We start from the raw sequence: 17,552 nt of genomic DNA on the forward strand, positions 1-17,552 counted from the left end.
TGCAACGGGAAAGGGTGCCCCTGCTGGTCCCCATTTATTCCTGTTCTGATGACAACCCAAAACCTGGCATCTTCTTTCACATTCCGTGACAACGGACACCAGGACAAATGGGGTAAAACTCCCTAACGAGGACACAGGCCGCAAAAAAAAACCTGACATGTTCTAGTCCCTCTCCACTCCATCCAAACTTTAAAGCTAAAAAAAAAAAGGTTTGGTTTCAGTTGCACTTGAAGGACCAGTAGTGTGTGTGTGTGTGTATATATATATATATACACATACACACAGAGCCAGAGCGTACCAATATTTTCCATTAGGGAAACCTTTTCTTCTGGTATGGAGATCGGCACAAAGGACAAATCGGACATTTTCCAACTGAGAAATCCTCAAAGGCCTGAAGACAAGCATGATGAAAGACATGTGAGCAGGACAGAAGGACAATCGGTCGGGATGAGGACAGGCCTCTATGATCATTGTAATTCAGTGCTGTGATACATATCGGGCAGTCAGAGATTTCCTGATGAACAGCCTGCAGAACAAAATGTCACTTGGTCATGTCTATGAATCTGCTTACAACAAATATATACAATGCATCAAACAAGCAAAGAAAATGTTTTTTTAAGGCCTTGTTCACACCGAAAGCATGTGCGTTCCAGAGGGTGGGAGGGGGCGCGGCGCTGCATTGAATTCAATGGCACTGCTTCCACGCCTCCCCGGCTCACAGTGCGATCGGACGCGTGGCAAGACTTTGCCAGCGTTCCGTTCCACTCCAAACACAAAAAATAGGGCTTGCTTTATTCCATATGTATGTCCACGTGTAGCTACACTTGGTGATGTAAATGTACACATGGAATAAAAGGAACTTTGCTTGGAGAACCTTTGGAGTGCTGGTGACTTGCCGTTTTGTTTGATTTTTGTCTGTCATTTCAACCCCTCCCCCCCCATTGGAAGTTGGGGCATTTTCGGTCATGAGTGCGGTGGGATCCCCTACATGACTGTAGTTTGTGTGTTAAGGTGCAGGCTAACGGTTGAATTTAGAAGTGCAATTAAGTTTTAGGGTTTGCGGTATGGGCTATGGGAAGAACTTTTTTTAATGCTTGTTTTAACATTTGTGGAAAATAAAATAAACTTGAGATTGCGCCAAAAATGATATCCACATATTCAAGCACAAGAACTAGGCTGCTTTTATACATCCGATGAAGCTTTAAAGTGACACTAAACTCCGGAGTTAAACCTTAAATACATTCAAGTACCTTCATTATTAACAAAAATGTATCTTATTTGTGTATTGCTCTGCTGCAGACCCTCAAATCATCTCTGAATTGGTGCTGACACTGTCCTTCCTTCTGGAGGGTGGCTACTTTTCTTCCCCATGGTCCCTGTGTTTGTTGTAAAGTAGCCACCGCTCCAAGCTCGCTCCCGTGATGGACTACAATCTTAGTACAAATTAGTAAACTAAATGTGAGATTGGAGTCCATCATGGGAGCAAGCTTGGAGCGGTGACTACTTTGCAACACACACAGGGACCATGGGGAACACAAGTAGCCACCCTCCAGAAGGAAGGACAGTGTCAGCACCAATTTAGAGATGATTTGAGGATCTACAGCCGAGCGATACACAAATAAGGTCGAGTATTGTTAATAGTTAAGGTACCTGAATGTATTTTTAAGGTTTATCTCCTGAGTTTAGTGTCTCTTTAATGACACTCTCCATAGCTCTGGCCTGCCATGAATAGCTATACAAAGGCACAAACATTAACGACAGAATCAGTGACTTCCTCTTTGTGGGAAACGTGTAGATCTAGTGACAGATGACTACAGCTCACCTGTACTTGTATCCTCTCCCAATCTGCATCACTGATGTCTCTGTTGAAGTTTTCCTCCAACTGATGGAAGACACTACGACTTGCAGCGACTGACCGGTCGATCTCACTGAAAAGCACATCAATGTCTGTGCTGCAGGATCTCAACAAGCGGTCGGATATTTCAGTGAACTGCAACATAAAGAAAAAAAGGTATTTAATCACCTCCAAAATAGACAACACCAAACTGTCCCCACTACTGGATATGTGTATCCCTTATTGGATACATACATGACTGAAATTGGACCTTTACCCATATCTTAAAAATAACAACAAAGGCACCTTTAGAAATGTTTAGTAATGACAATCTACAAACAGATACTTCTAGATAATTGCCGGCTTTTTATTTGCTGACCTTATTTCTATTTTCTTCTCCAGTCTTCTGGCAGTGGCCATGTTTACTAAGGGCAGGTTACTAGCTCTCCTTTTACTTCCTGGATTTCTGGCACATGTGACTAGGACAGCAAGAGATTTGTCTATCCATGCTATTCATTCATTGGATGGTGAAATCTGTTATATGTTTTAAGCCTGTGGGCCGTGTATGTCCATCAAGGACACCATGCCCTTAGTCCTTAAATAGCAGGCTGGCTATTGCACCCGCCCACTGAGCAGAGGAGCGGACCTGAGAGAGAAAGTTCTCCTCTGCTCAGTGGGTGGGTATAATAGCCAGCCTGCTATTGCAATTTGAAATAGCCAATAGCAGGCTGGCTATTGCTTACCATTGTTTACATTCTGCTGCTGACTGTGGAATCTAGCCGCTGGCCGGCAGAAAGATGTCAACAAAGAATTTAATTAGCAACTAAATACATTTTTTTAGTGCCCCCATGTCTATTAAGCAACCGGGGAAAAAATATCGAGGACATATGTCCTCATTTTTTTTTGCAGGTTGCTTGAGAGTTCCTGTTGCTTGAATGCCGGATAATGAGGAGTTCACTGCACAGTGGTACCTCGTTTCAGAAAAGCTTCTGTTCGCGAACAATTCGGTTCGCGAACAGGAAGTTCGGCAAAATTTTGCTTCCGTTCGCGAACACAACTACAGCCATCTTCCCTGCTCTGACACATGGTCGTGGCTTCCTCTAGTCGAGATCGCGTTCTGATCACTGTTTGATTCGGTTTGCGACCAGAATCGTGGAACGAATTAAGTTTGTGAACCGAGGTACCACTGTACTTACAAACAGAAATAAACCATTTAATGCATTCACATACAATGAAATAATTAGCAGCTGGTCTCCTTCAATTGTATGTTTAAAAAAAATAAAATAAAAACACTTAAGTTCCCCTTTAAGCCTAGGTGACCGCTGATAAATCATTTATAGGGCTTTTGGGATACATTTTTCATCACGCAAAAAACATTTCTATTCTGCTAAATTAATTAACCTGTCATGCCAGTTCAAACGTGAGGCACACACAAAAAGAAAAAAATGTAAGTCACTTCAAGATAGCACTGATCGAGAATTTCCATTAGACACAGCGCACAGTCTTGGGACTTAGAGTCGTGTTTGCTTAGGAGAAAATTGCACTACTTATTCCTGCAACCAAACTATAGCAGCGGTATTGTGTTCATGTGAAGAAAGCAAAGGCCTATTCTCTGCCTAGACAGATCTGGACAGCTTTTATAAATTGAAGCCATAATGTAAACCAATTAACAAGTCACATACGCCTTTTATATTTAGTTTCCAATTTATCTTTGCTAAAAGTTCTTTTGTTGCTCAAGATAAACAGACAGGCAAAGCTGTACTGGTCATGTATGTCATGCAGATGAATGGCTAGCTAAGGTGTGTCTTTTCACTGATTAACCACAATAAATATATAGGGGGGGGTCAACAGGACGCCTTGTTCCATAGGATTAGAGCTAGAATGTTGGCCCTGAAATAATATTTACATTTTACGATTTCCATTTAAAATCTCTTTTTCATCGTGAAAATTATATTTTCACCCCCTCCACTGCATAATAGTGGCAGACAGCGCCGCTTACATTCACATACAGGTCCAAATGTTTTAGATTCTTCTAATATGCCTGACTCTTACAGACATTGTGACCCCCATTAAAGTAGAAATAAACCTTTGTGGATTTTTGCATATATAATGCTAGCAAGCAATAGATATATGCAAAAACATTTTTGAAAAAGTTGCCAAAAAAGATCTGAAGATTCTCGGGCGCCAGCGAAGGATAATGGGGCGGGCACATGCGCAGTAGAAATCTTTGGCCGGGAGAAGGGGAAAGACACAGGGTAAGTCAATGGAGGCAGCCCAGCAGCGTGCACCCGCAGACTCCGTTGGACACAGTAGTCAGCGCTGGATCAGAGACTGGCACCAGCGCTGGAGGGACTCCTGAAAACTACTGGAAAGAAGAATATGATCGGATCAAGAGGCATCACTTAAGGTAAGTCGTTACAGCACAATTGGGGGGGGGGGCAGGGTTAGACTTTAATGTCACTTTAACTAAAAATAGAGAAGTTATATCCAGATACCAACCCCTTTTAATATTTAACCCTTTGGTACGATTTCAAGAATTGACATTCAACGATCCAAAACTGTATGCTTGCAAAAAAGAAGGGTGATGCTGATCTAAAGGAGACCAGATCAAAAGACACTTATAAAGGGTCGGAGTGTCAATTTGAGGTATAAAAGTATAAATCTTTATTTAAGAATAATTTAAACATGAGTCATCATCATAGACTGTCAACAAAAGTCACTTTAACAGTAAAAAAATTTCTATTTTCTTTTTCCGAAAACAGTTGCTTTAAAAGGGAAAAACAAAAAATTTAAATTTTTGGTCAATTTTGCTTATTTTGTTTATTGTTTAATATTTGAGCATATACATGTTCTGAAACTGTTTTTTTGGAATTTTTAATTTTTCAATAAAGTATAACATTTTAGGAAAAAAAACTATTTAAAGCGTACCCTTACCCATGTCTTTAAAATAACAACAAGCACACCTTTAGAAATGTTTAGTAATGACAATCTACAAACACATACTTCTAGATAATTGGCGGCTTTGTATTCTTTGCATTCCTTATTTCTCTTTTCTTCCCCAGTCTTCTGACAGTGGCCATGTTAACTAAGGGAAGATTACTAGATCTCCCTTTACTTACTGGAACTCATGTTACTTACATGTGACTAGGACATGTGACCATGTACATCATGAGATTACAGATGAGATTTCCTAGAAATGCTCTGCTGATGTAACCTTCCCAGGATGAAACGCTTGGGCACATGACATCATTTGTGCAAAAATGGACCAGGAAGTGGAAGAACTCTATTTGTAAGTAAATAAAAAACAAGTTTGTTTAACTAATGAATGTAGGATGATTTTATATCAGCATGCAGAGCTTTATACTGATGTCATTTTTAGTGAAAGAGGGTTAAGGCCTTTTTTTTAGGGCTGTGGAAATTAAAGATTAATTTCTCGATTAATCGTTAAACTTTTTAATCGATTAAAATTATTTTGATCGCTAATGAAAACACTCACCTCTCCGCCGGCTTCGGGGAGTCCCGTCGGCGATCCAGTGATGTCACGGGAAAGTCAGGAAATCACCAGCACTCAGTAGTAAAGATAAATATGTCCCTTTTATTGGACAGAAAGCGTCACAGACATCCAAATAAACCGACGTTTCGGGACCGCGCAGGGTCCCTTCCTCAAGGCAGAAAGATGTGACAAAGATGTCACATCTTTCTGCCTTGGGGAAGGGACCCTGCACGGTCCCGAAACGTCGGTTTATTTGGATGTCTGTGACGCTTTCCATGACTTTCCTGTGTTTGCACGGCACCATCCGTGGTATCTCATCACTGCGAGCACCACTTTTTTCATAAGATCTAACTTTCCCGGAGACATTATGACCTCCAGTTTTATACTGAGTACAGCTAACCATACACTCGCAGATTTCCATACCAACGTTCATATAGAAAAGTTATTTAAGAACATTGGATAATACCATCACAGACTTGATGATTGTTGTTTGAATTCTTGTTTGATTTAACACTCAGTTTGGGAATGAATGGAGTTTCATGAATACAAACCACATTCACTGTTAGAATTTCATTTCTTCAAGAAAACTTTTCCATGCTGTCCCTGTTGTTTTTTTCATCACTATGGTTGAATTTGATGATCAATTGACCCCATTAACTATTAGAAAATGGAATAAACAGTTATGGTTTATGGCCAGCTTAACATAACAAAGGGTGACTTTGTTATAGAAAATCCTGGGACATCAAAGCGACCGAGACTCCCTATTCCAACAGCACCAACACCAACATCTCGGGATGATATCACAGCTTAGAAGATCTGTGGGCCAAAGGCAAAATACCCCGCAGACTATTTTTAAATCTTTTTCCATTAAAAAGCGTTGTATACACAAAAATGCAACAAAGAGCTAATCATCTGTAACTGGTTCTCATTCTCTACCCAGCCTGCAAGGCAACAAAGACGTGTTAAAAGATGCACAATGCTGAAGTTAGCTAAAGTAGTGCAAGTAGAATACAAATGTCTAGAAAACAAAGTATATATAGAGACAGGGGGAGAAAAAAATCCGACAAAGGGACTCAGGTGGACTTTCTGCACTTGGAGGAGTAATTTTTTTTTTTCAAGTAATCCATCTTAATGTCAGCAAATTGCTTACTAATGTGTTGACTTATTGCCATCTTGAAGAGTAAAATGAAAGGGCTGGAATTTACAATGTATCAAGGGATCTCTGATAAGATATTACAGGATAAAATCCTTCTGCCAGCCGCTGCTCGGAGCCAGCTCGAGCTGACAAGACAATGTTTGCCCTGTCCTGGTCAAACGAATAAATAAGCCGCGTGGTCAAGATTTAAAATGAAAAAAAAAAAACACGTTTGTCGGGGGGAAAAAAAAAATCTCTCATGGCCGGAAAACTTCTACAGCCTTCAATGTTGTTTCACAGCCAAGCCAACTCCTTATAAAGAGCAGAACTAGCATTAAATCCTGCTCCAGATAATGTAATGCATATGAAAAAGATTTAATGGCCCCCGTAAAATGAGCTGCTTCAATTAAATGGCTTATGCAAGCACGGTTTATAGGTAAGGATCAAAGTGGCTTGCAACAGCACCGGCTGCATTCTAGGTAAGAGTTTGCTTTCTGTACACACGCATTGTGGATATTGGCATAAATGAGATAGTTGCTGTGACCTTTTAGGGACTCTTAGATCTCAGTAAAACTACTGTGGCTCTGTCAGATGGGTAATAAACATATCATTCTCAGTTCATGTCCGGGACACAATAAACAGTAACTCAGAAACAAGTAGAAGACTGTGATTCACCTTCAATATTCCGACCATAACAACACTGTCTGCAGGTTAGAGGAATGCGCCAAGAAGAGGAAATACCTTGAAGGACCATGTTAGTAAAACTGATCTTTTTTTCTAATTCTAATGATATATTACAGCACTTTGGGGCTAATTTTTAACTCCCTCTTAATTAACAGAGCTCTCCTAATCAAAGCTTGAAAAGGAGATTTTCCTTCAGCCCATTATATTACCGTGTACCTTATTAAGTGTATTTCCTGGTGGTCTATCTAATGGTCCTCTACAATGTTATGCAGACATTTCTAGCTTAACCCTTTGCCGCTGGCTCTTGCCGGCCCTTTAAGGGGTTCTTAATGGCTGGAGTCGCAGATGGGCTTCCCGATAATGTGATCATTGGGATTGGCTGTCACAGTGGCCACATGATTGGAAGGCATCCCACGTTCTCCCAAGTGTAAACAGTGACTGAGAGCTCTTGGTGACAGCTTGGTCACTGTGCTGGGAGCGCAAAGTGAACGCACTCTCAGGACAGAACAGCAGTGCCACCTGGATCCATATATATGGCTGCTCGGCGTTAAAGCCAGGCCCGGATTCCCCACAAGGCCACCGAGGCCCGGCCCGGTAGGGCGCAGAGGGGCGGCAGCGGTGTCCTTGTGGGGAAGTTGCGGGCGTCGGGCGGTAAGTTGCCCTGTCTACATTTAGTCCTGCTTTGCACAAGCAGGACTAAATGTAGAGTGAGGGAAGCTGATTGTTCGTTTACATGTGATCTCGGCGATGTCACCGAGATCACATGTAAAAAGTCTGCAGCCGGCCGGTCCGTCCTCCCCTCCCCCTGCACTTACCTCTCTCCTCGCTAGCTCCCTCCTCCGGGCTCCGCCATCCAGTCTCTCCTCACTGCAGCGAGCAGAGCGGCAGAGTTAGAAGAAGTAACCCTGCATCTCAGTGTAGACAGTGAGAGGGGAGCGCTGTGCTGTGCTCTTCCTCTCTCACCTGTCACAGGAGTTCCAGCACAGTGTTGTGCTAGAACTCCTGTATTGGAGGTGACAGGGTTAATAAAGAGAACCTGTCACCTCCAAAATGCTATCACACAGGGGATTGTTTTCTGCTGTGTGATAACAATAAAGTTGATTAAAAAAAATAAAATAATATGAAATAATTAAATAAAAAAATAACGGCCCTGGTTAAAGCCCACCCGCCATGCTGCATTACACCAGTGGGAAGGTGTTAAAGTACAGGTACATCGAGAGCCTAACTGAATTACATTTAGTTTGCCTACCCAAGCAATGTGTATAATGAAAAATAGGTGTTTTTAAAATGAAATATCAATTTTATCTTTGCATATTGACACTGCTGATCTTGTGCAACCACTTCCTGTCTATATGCATGTGCTTCAGCAACAGCTGCTCCTGCTCTTTCATTGTAATTTTCCTGATGGTGATAACAGCAGAACATGCAATGTGTATTGACACGGCTGTGAATCACAAACATTTAGGGACCATTCAGGACCCAATCAAGGCAGATAATAGGTAATAAAATGTATTTCCTATGGCAAGCATGGCACGCCAGTGAAAAATATCTCCGACCACCATTCTGGACACCAGTCACAACAACCTATTAAAATACTCAGGCCTGGATTTGTAAAAATATATAGACCAGGGCCCAGGGCAGCCCAATTCTAGCTGGGAGAGTGTTTTTTGTTTGGTTGTTCAAGTCTTCAGGGAAACATTAACATTGAGCCATACTAAAATATATGTAGACCCGCAACAATGAACTCTGTTAGTCCCTTTTCATCTTTTAAATATATCTTTGGAATCATGTTGTTACATCTGTTTGATGAGTGCAAAAAATACCTGTTGATCATGTCAGAACTTCTGAGTTGCCCTTTGTCCTGTGCACACTTCATGTTTTATCTGAAGGAATCTAATAGGCCCTCCTAGTTCTTATCTTGGACAACAGAATAATTACAGTCTATGTTATAGAGATGAGGACAGTGGAAGCGGACACCACTCCACAAAAATTCAGTGTGTTGTCAGCCCACAACAGGAGCCAAGTGTAATTGTGACAGATCAAGAGGTATTTTTCTGTACTTGCATGGTCCTTGAAGGGATAAACCACGGGGCAATGTGCGTGTATTGCAAAGTTGCACTGCATATGCTTTTGTTCTTTTTCACACTTTAAAAATCCTGTCAGAAAATTCGAAAATGCTCTCAGAGACTTGACAAATGTTTTTCAAAAACGATCATCATTTGACCTCATTAACTATTAAAGGATGGAATGAACGTTCCAAAAATGACCATTTTCGAATGAAATTCTAACGGTGTATACCCGGCTTAAAGTTAATTTCAACTTTTGCAGCCAAATTGCTTTTGGCTGCAAAACCTTTTGCACCTTTTGCTTTCCAGCTCCCTCGTCAACTCCTCCCATACTCACCTCCAGGACTTTACTAGAGTCCCTCCCATCCTCAGGAACTCTTCACCCCAACCTGTCCATCTATCTCCCACTATAACTGCCTTTAGGCGATCCCGTAAGACTCATCTCTTCTGGGAAGCCTATCCCACCTCAACCTGACCACTCAATCATCACGTTCTCAAACAATTCATCCCCACACAGCTACCTCCTCATGCATCACTTCCCCCTCCCTTTTAGATTGTGGGCCCTCCTTACCATCTTGTCTTGAATTGTATAGTGATTGTAATGTCTTCCTTATATTGTAAAGCGCTGCGCAAACTGTTGACGCTATATAAATCCTGTATAATAATAATAAATTGGGATAACACCTATTTTGGGAAATGTTCCCATCCACATTGCATAAGCTGAAAAATAGCTTCAAGTTGCTTTTTATCTGCTAAAACTTTACTTTGCTTTTCCTTCTTTGTTAGAAAGGACTGTGAGGGGTTTGTGTTAATCCTGTCTGTACTATGCTGGCTCATTTCATTATAATTTGTACGGTAGATTTGAACACTGCCTGTCTTAACAAAGGGTTAAAGGATTACAACCCTGGCTTCTGCATAATATGTTAATGAGAGAAACACATTCCTGTCCTTAGTCTTTTCTTAAGGGCAGGTCACTGTGAAGGGGCTCAGAAAAACTTGAATTCAGCCATTTTGCCTGCTGCAACAAAACATCTCAAATATATATATATATATTTCTCCTTATCCTATATAAATAGGAACACATTACAAAGATATAGAGGGGCTTTCCCAAATTTGACCTCAAAAATGGAAATACACTTTCATTATACACTTTTTGATTTTATTTGAGTTATTTAGGCGTGTACAACCTCAAAGATTTGTCATGATAAAGGACAACACAATAAAAACACCCTTGGAAGAACTTACCTGAAATCCGGCGCTATCATTATCTGTTCAGGTGAACTGACCTTTAAAATGGGGAAAACCCTTTATAAGCCTCGGCTGCTGAGAAACAGTGTATGCCATATAATATAAGTTACATCAACATTCCACAATGTACAATAACACCACGCACAACTAAATGCTTTGCGGTTATTCCTGAACATTTCCACCTCCTCACTCTCTCCCTTAGAACATCATAAAGTTATTAGTGTGACTGACGTTTTATGAGTAAATGGGGGTGACCGGTGATTTACCACTGATTTACTGCTTTTAAGTGCAATCCATAAGAAATGAAATGAAATAAGATGAGCAAAAGTTCACAGTGTTATAAAAGATTCCACTGTCTTTCTGGAAATCTCTACAGCTAGATGGAGTTACTAAAATAATGTTAATATTATTCTTGCCCCAAGCAAGACGTATAGATACCTTCTTTTCAAAGAACTTCTTCCGCAATTCAGGGTCTTTAGGAGGCGTTGTTTGGCGTAACTTTTTGTACCATTTTCGCACTATGTATCCCCTCCAGCATGCCTGAATCCTGATAAACAGAATGGTGGTAACAATACAGAATAGAAATTGTAGGTAATCCTGTCACTCAAGTTATATAGACAGATTATTATTATTACTATACAGGGTTTATATAGCGCCAACAGTTTGCACAGCGCTTTACAATATAAGGAAGACATTACAATCACAAAACAATTGAAGGCACGGTGGTTAGGAGGGCCCTGCCCCTGAGGGCTTACAATCTAAAAGGGAGGGGCAAGTGATACATGAGGAGGTAGCTGTGAGGGGATGAATTGTTTAAGAACGTGATGGTTGAGTGGTTAGGTTGAGGTGGGATAGGCTTCCCTGAAGAAATTAGTCTTAAGGGATCGCTTAAAGGCAGAGTGGGAGATACAGTGATTGGAAGATAGTGTAGGGATTGGCAGAGGGGGGTTGCAGACACCATGCGGTTGGTCAGTTGGATGAGTCTAGCAGCAGCATTCATGATAGACTGAAGGGGGGATAGTCTGTGTAGAGGTAGGCCAATGAGGAGGGAGTTGCAATAGCCAAGACGAGAGATAACAAGATAGACTGAAATTGTCATAGTGGTGGAAAGATCAGAATAAATAAAGTGGTTATATAATTCTGGATGTAATATATGACCTTTAGTTTCTGTTATAAAGTAAGCGGAAATAATTTCATACTTTTTTTCCCCATATAATGAAAGATGTCAACCCACAAGGGAGGATACAGTAGTAGGCAGTGGGTTTGAGATGGGATGGGGCCAAGCCAGTACGGACAATCCAAATGGGGCAGCTTCTCTGTACCGACTGCAGTCTTAATCAATGTCAATCCAAATGGTTAGGGTGGGGGGTAAAGCTGCTCTCTTGCCTAGGGCCCCATTCTGCCTAAAAGAGAATTCAAGTCAAACCTTTTTTTTGGCTTTAGTTTGCTTTTGGGTCACAGGAGGAGATTTACTAATATACTCCTAGGACCCAAACTTGCCATATGCTGACAGTGCGGAGCCATGTGGCAGCCGTGAAGGATCCTGATAATATTGTCAGGATCTACGTCGCCACCTGATTGATAGCTGACTCTCCCTATCTAGACACCCCGACATGACGTCATCGCGCATGTGAGATCATCTTTTTGATACCTGCTGGTGGCCAGCTGTGCCCGGCCCCTTCCCATGCCTGTCCCTACAATAAACACGGGTGGTAACTGATAGGGGAGGGGGAATCGCTGCGGGGAGCAGTGACTGGCAGTTACCACTCTCTCTGATCAGAGGTTAATCATTGCTCAGTTCTCGGTATATAGGGCCGGAGTGTGACAGATACAGTGTAACACGCTGACTTTAAGTACTAGGAAAAGTATATTTTACTCCCCCAGTACTTCTCCTTTCATCAGTTTCTGCTATGAAAAAGCTCTTTACAAAATATGGCAACATCAACCCCTGGTCCTAAAAGGGCTTACAGTCTAACCTTCCTATCACACACAGGCCCCAATCTGGAACATACAGACTCTATGCAGATAGTGTGCATAGTGGCAACTGAACATAGGACTCCAGCATTGTAATTCATTGGTGCTAATGAGTGAAAACATGAATGCCATCATTAGGCATATCTTACTAGTCATCAAGTAGAGGTTAATGATATCAATTTCCAGATGTAATACAAAGGTCACTATCAGTATCTACACATTACCTGGTAGCACATTTTGCTCTGAATAGTCGAGCTCCATCATGTATTACTCTGGTCTGATAGTGATTCTTTCGGCACATTGGACACACCTTCCTGCCAGCAAACCTCTCATAGGCTTCCAAACATACCTACAAAGAAACACATATGTGCCATAAAACATGGACACGTTACAATCTGATTGTGCAATCTCCTTCAGATTCAGCAACATCTATGCAGTGCAAGGGCTTATTTGAATGCATAAAAATTGAATGGACTGTTTAGACAGGCCATCGGAATACACACCTGTGAACAGGGGCCTCCCAAGGCTGGATGTCACCTGGAGCGGATACCGGGTGACACCCCGACATGACGTCATCACGCATGCGTGGTCATCTTTTTGATACCTGCTGGTGGCCATCTTGGTGATGGACTCCGGCAGAGAGAGGAGGGGACGGTCACCCGGCAGGATTAGGTATGCCGCCGGGTCCCCTCATCTCTCTCCTGCAACTGTCGTGCTCTCGGTCCATGACTGAGTGCCCGACTTTTCAGAGGGGGTGACTGTCAGTAGTTTTAGTGTCACCCCTCCAATGGTGTCACCCAGGTGCCCCCCCGCACGCGCTTGTGGCGCCACTGCCTGTGAGTAAATCTTAAGGAGATTCTATACTCAGATTCAATATGTATGACCGCCTTCATGCAGACTGCCACTGACAGATGCCGCTGCTGTCATTCACTTCAAAGGGTACAGCAGCCGCACCTGAACGTGGACACCTGGCATTCCTGCAGCCAGAATAGAGATTTTTGCCACATGGATCCTAGACCATCCTGTGCGAATGTAACCTAATCCTTTCCAACTCCATCCAAAACTAAATCACAAACGCGTGTCCTTTACACACACAATGTTATCCTTTACAATACAACATAGATTTAAAATGACAGACTAAAATAAAGATCCCAGGGATCCGGGACCATGTTATTAATGCAGCATTACAGTCAAATATTCTTCTTACCCTGTGAAATACATGAGAGCAGGAAAGCAGCACCTATAAATGAGACAACATAATGATAAAATGGTAAAGTGAAAACTGAAGGTAAAGTAGATGGAAAATAGAAGGGTATCTAACGACAAATACTAAATCTGTATTACTACATGTGTCAGAACTCTCACAGAGCCTGCCTTCCGGACTCATTGTCTGAACAATGTTACATTATCACTGCTTGCTGGAAGCAATGCATCATGGGAAATGTAGTGTTGAGAAGTCAAGACTGCATCCCATCAAGCAGCAGGGAAAGAGATGCAAAGCACACTGGGAACCCAGGAAGTTGATGGAAGTGATGGGCAGACAGAAGGCAGCACTCACTACATAAAAGGGATTTTTTCAAAAACAACTCCAGTATGTATTCCTATTCCGAAGCTGATGTTATAACAGGATAGTAAATGCAGGGACTCCTTTAAACAGTAGAAGCTGTGAATGTCATACTTTACCTGCGGGTTCATTTCAAACTCTTCTTTACAGATAGCACAGGGTTGTAAAGAGTCGCCCTGCTCAACAGATCTCTGCTTCACTCTCTTCCATTCATCATCGGTTAATGGCTTTGCTGGGGCTTCCACAATGCCAAGTCTCTGAGCTACACACAAACAGGAGGAGATTATAACATTCTCATGTGATAAGTCAATACACAGGTGCTCATTGTACTACAGTATTTGTTCAATGTACCAATTGGAATAATGTCTACTGTCCAGGTGTAAAGTTCTTATTAGTACATTCATTGATATGTTCTGTCATCTGAGTTTTTTCCTCATCCAGGCAGTGGGCATACCCATCTCTGATTGGTTGCAGTGTGCTACTTAACTGTTACTCCCGTATTCCACCATGGTGTTAGCCAAGGCTTATTTAGTAAAGTCATGTAGTGTAATGGCTGTGCGCCTGATTATGACTTATGGCATTAGGCTCTGTCTATCTCTACCATAAATAATATTTAACGGGTCATACCAACGCCTAAAGTGTAGCTGAAGCAAAAGCTTTTTTTTTAGTTGTGGATAAAGTGAGAAGGGATTAAAATATCTGTCAGGTTTCTATTGCTGTCTGCATCGCATTAGGGAGGTTCACCCTCTTTATTTGTCCTGGAGTCTATTTTTACTGAAAGTGAAAAAAATGCCAACTTCATGGTTGTCACCAGAACACCATGAAATTCCTTCAACCATAAGTCTTTGATGAGTCAATTCCAGTGCCCTGATCACATATGTACCAGCAATAAAAACTTGACAGAGGTTCTGACCAGATTTACCTCTCACTTCCTGTCCTTACCACTTGACAGGAAGTAATGAAATATTACAATAGTGAGGGGAAATCACCTCTTAGTCAGGCCATAATACCCAATGGAAGATTTGTTTTCTTACCTTCTCTTCCGAGGACAACTGTAAAATTTTGGACTTCCCATCACTTACTGTCCTGATGACAATGGTCACCAGAAGAAATACAGAGTGAATCTTCCCAAAGTGGACACAGACTATAGAGATCTGACACAGGATGTAACTCCTCCACACACCATCAAAAACTAAAAGGGAAGATTTCAAATGATCCCCCAAATCCTAAGGGTCCATTCACACTAGCCGGGCGTAAGAGTGCGCTGTGGCAGCTATGGCAGTGTGTGTTGCATCTCACACTGCCGTAGCTGTCACTGTTTACATTTTTCTGTTTTTAACTTGATTGGTAATGTACAACGTGTACACTCCATTCAGGTCCCCGCACAGCACCATGTTGTGCTGTGGCTTCCTGTGGTGCCATTCTGCATTTTTCTGACGTGCAGTGCACCGCCCATCACACTCATGTTGTGGTGTGCACAGGGCACATACATAACAATGGTTTTTTATGTATCCTAGCGGTAACCTGTGTTGATCAAGTGTGGTAAAATGCAGATCCCCACTGTATGGGTGTACAGGCCCTTATACTTCCCCCAAACCCTAATTCTAAACATAATCCCTATCCCCCGTAAGCCTGAGCCTAACTGGCACTAACCTGTAATAACAATCAATTAACCTATTGACTGATATTTACCTTGTGTCAAAATATGTATCAGTACCCAATCCTAAAAGTCCTGCGTGTCAAGAAATAACAGCTCCAAAATGGCGGCACCGATACTCCTGCTCTGCCTGAGAGACATACAAACCTCCCTGAGTTTTTGGCGGACTGATCCTTTAATGTGTTCAGTAATGGAAGAGAATTGACACGATACCCAATTCATTTGTAGACGGTAGTTTCAGTTTTATTTGTCTTGGCTAACCTTGCATGTAGATATCATTATTTTTATGCGCCTACCACTGACACCTGTAGTGACTGAATGTACTGACAGCTACATGGTGTTCAGAATACATCTACAGGGCACTTCCCATAAGTACCCTTTTGTCTTGTCAATCATTACAATGGATGAAGACATCAAACCGGCAATCAGTCAGTCACATTGACAGCGTCATGAATTAACTCATTCAAGAGGAAACTTAGCTGAACTAAAGCCCCTTATGACAACCAGAGAAGGTAAGAATTCAGTGCTGCTACTGTAATAAATTGAATCACAAAATATATTCCATTGAATAAAATAGGTGATCACATCACTTTTTGTATTTTTAAATGCCCTTTTGCCTGTAAAGAAAGGCACTGGCAGTAATTATTGAACTCTGCTCCAATCATTAGAACCAGTTTCCCAAAATCTGCTGGGAGACCCACACTTCCAGATGTGTCAATCTCTTTGGCCAGCCACAGATTCCACTGATTCCTTCCACTGACTGCACCTCACCACTCATCTGTAGTGATGAGGATCAATGGAAGGTACCTGTAAAAGCCGCAGGGGACCATGGAAGTCAATCCTTCTGGAGGTGTTGGTTTCCCAGCGGACTTTGGGGAGGCCAGTTCTAGTGATTTGGAGAAAGGTTTTGCATCATGGACACTGGGAAAGGGATCTACAGTCTTCTGTCAGCTAAGATCCGCAGCTTTCATTAGAAGACTACCTGGTGATCCAGAGATAAAGGTGTCTGTTCAGGCACTTCCTGTTATAGAGTGACAACTGTCTCCCAATTGAACTCATGTGCTTTCATCCTGACTAGTGCACCCCTAGGAGAGACAGGTGGTTGTGCCAAGACACACTGTGCAACCATGATCTACTGTTGTCACTATCAGGAAGTTATTTCAGACCAATGATGTGCAGCTGATGCTAGAGCAAGTGCATGTAGACAGGAATTGGTTAAAAGACGCTGAAGGAAATCAACAGCACTGAGATACCAATAAAGATTTAAAAAAGTAAAAACAGTATTTACAAAACAAAAAAAACTTGCCAATTGTTTTTGATGAACAGTGTTTTAGGAATATACATGGCATCCGTTTTGGGTTTAGATCTACGAGTAGTGAGCACAAGATTTTATATTTATTTCAGGTATTTATTTAGCACCTTCACATCACACACACATAGTAAGGCTGATTTAGACAGAAACTAGCATGTCTTTGGCATGAAGGAGGAAACCAGAGTGCCTACAAGCACCTGTAGCTAGACTATGGACAATAAACTTTTAAATTTTTTTAAATCAGCAAAAGAGCTTTTCAACAGGCCACCTTTAGTGACGTTGTGCCTTAAAGGAGAACTATGAGGCAAGTGATTTCCACTCACCTCATAGTTCTAGCCGACCTGTGACAATGAGACTGTCACAGGTCGGCTCAGTAGATCGGGAGGTGAGCGAACACATACCAGGTTCGCTCACCTCTCGATCCTGTCACGGCTCTCTGCCGTGACAGGGGAAGGGCTGGATTCCCCTCTCCCCCCCCCGATCTGCCAGCGCTGACTGGCGGAACGGACGGGGGAGGGGGCGGGTACAGCTGGCTCTGCCTCTAGATAGGCAGAGCCAGCTGTCACTCACGCAGCTGGGCGGATC

General features: G+C 42.1%; 1 protein-coding gene across 1 annotated transcript in view; it reads right to left on the reverse strand.

Moving 5' to 3' along the window:
• Window positions 1–310: 310 nt before the first annotated feature.
• The window catches only part of RNF32 (ring finger protein 32), a 24,204-nt gene continuing 6,962 nt past the window's right edge, over window positions 311–17,552 (reverse strand). The window contains exons 4-9 of the mRNA XM_018553985.1: window positions 14,118–14,260; window positions 13,642–13,674; window positions 12,659–12,783; window positions 10,899–11,007; window positions 1,823–1,990; window positions 311–526 (exon numbers count right to left, since the gene is read on the reverse strand). Of these exons, the coding sequence (XP_018409487.1) occupies window positions 311–526; window positions 1,823–1,990; window positions 10,899–11,007; window positions 12,659–12,783; window positions 13,642–13,674; window positions 14,118–14,260 (794 nt within the window). The remainder of the gene's footprint in view (window positions 527–1,822; window positions 1,991–10,898; window positions 11,008–12,658; window positions 12,784–13,641; window positions 13,675–14,117; window positions 14,261–17,552) is intronic.

This window comes from Nanorana parkeri, unplaced genomic scaffold (assembly GCF_000935625.1).
Source record: "Nanorana parkeri isolate BGI_ZX_2015 unplaced genomic scaffold, ASM93562v1 scaffold137, whole genome shotgun sequence".
Classification (NCBI taxonomy): domain Eukaryota; kingdom Metazoa; phylum Chordata; class Amphibia; order Anura; family Dicroglossidae; genus Nanorana; species Nanorana parkeri.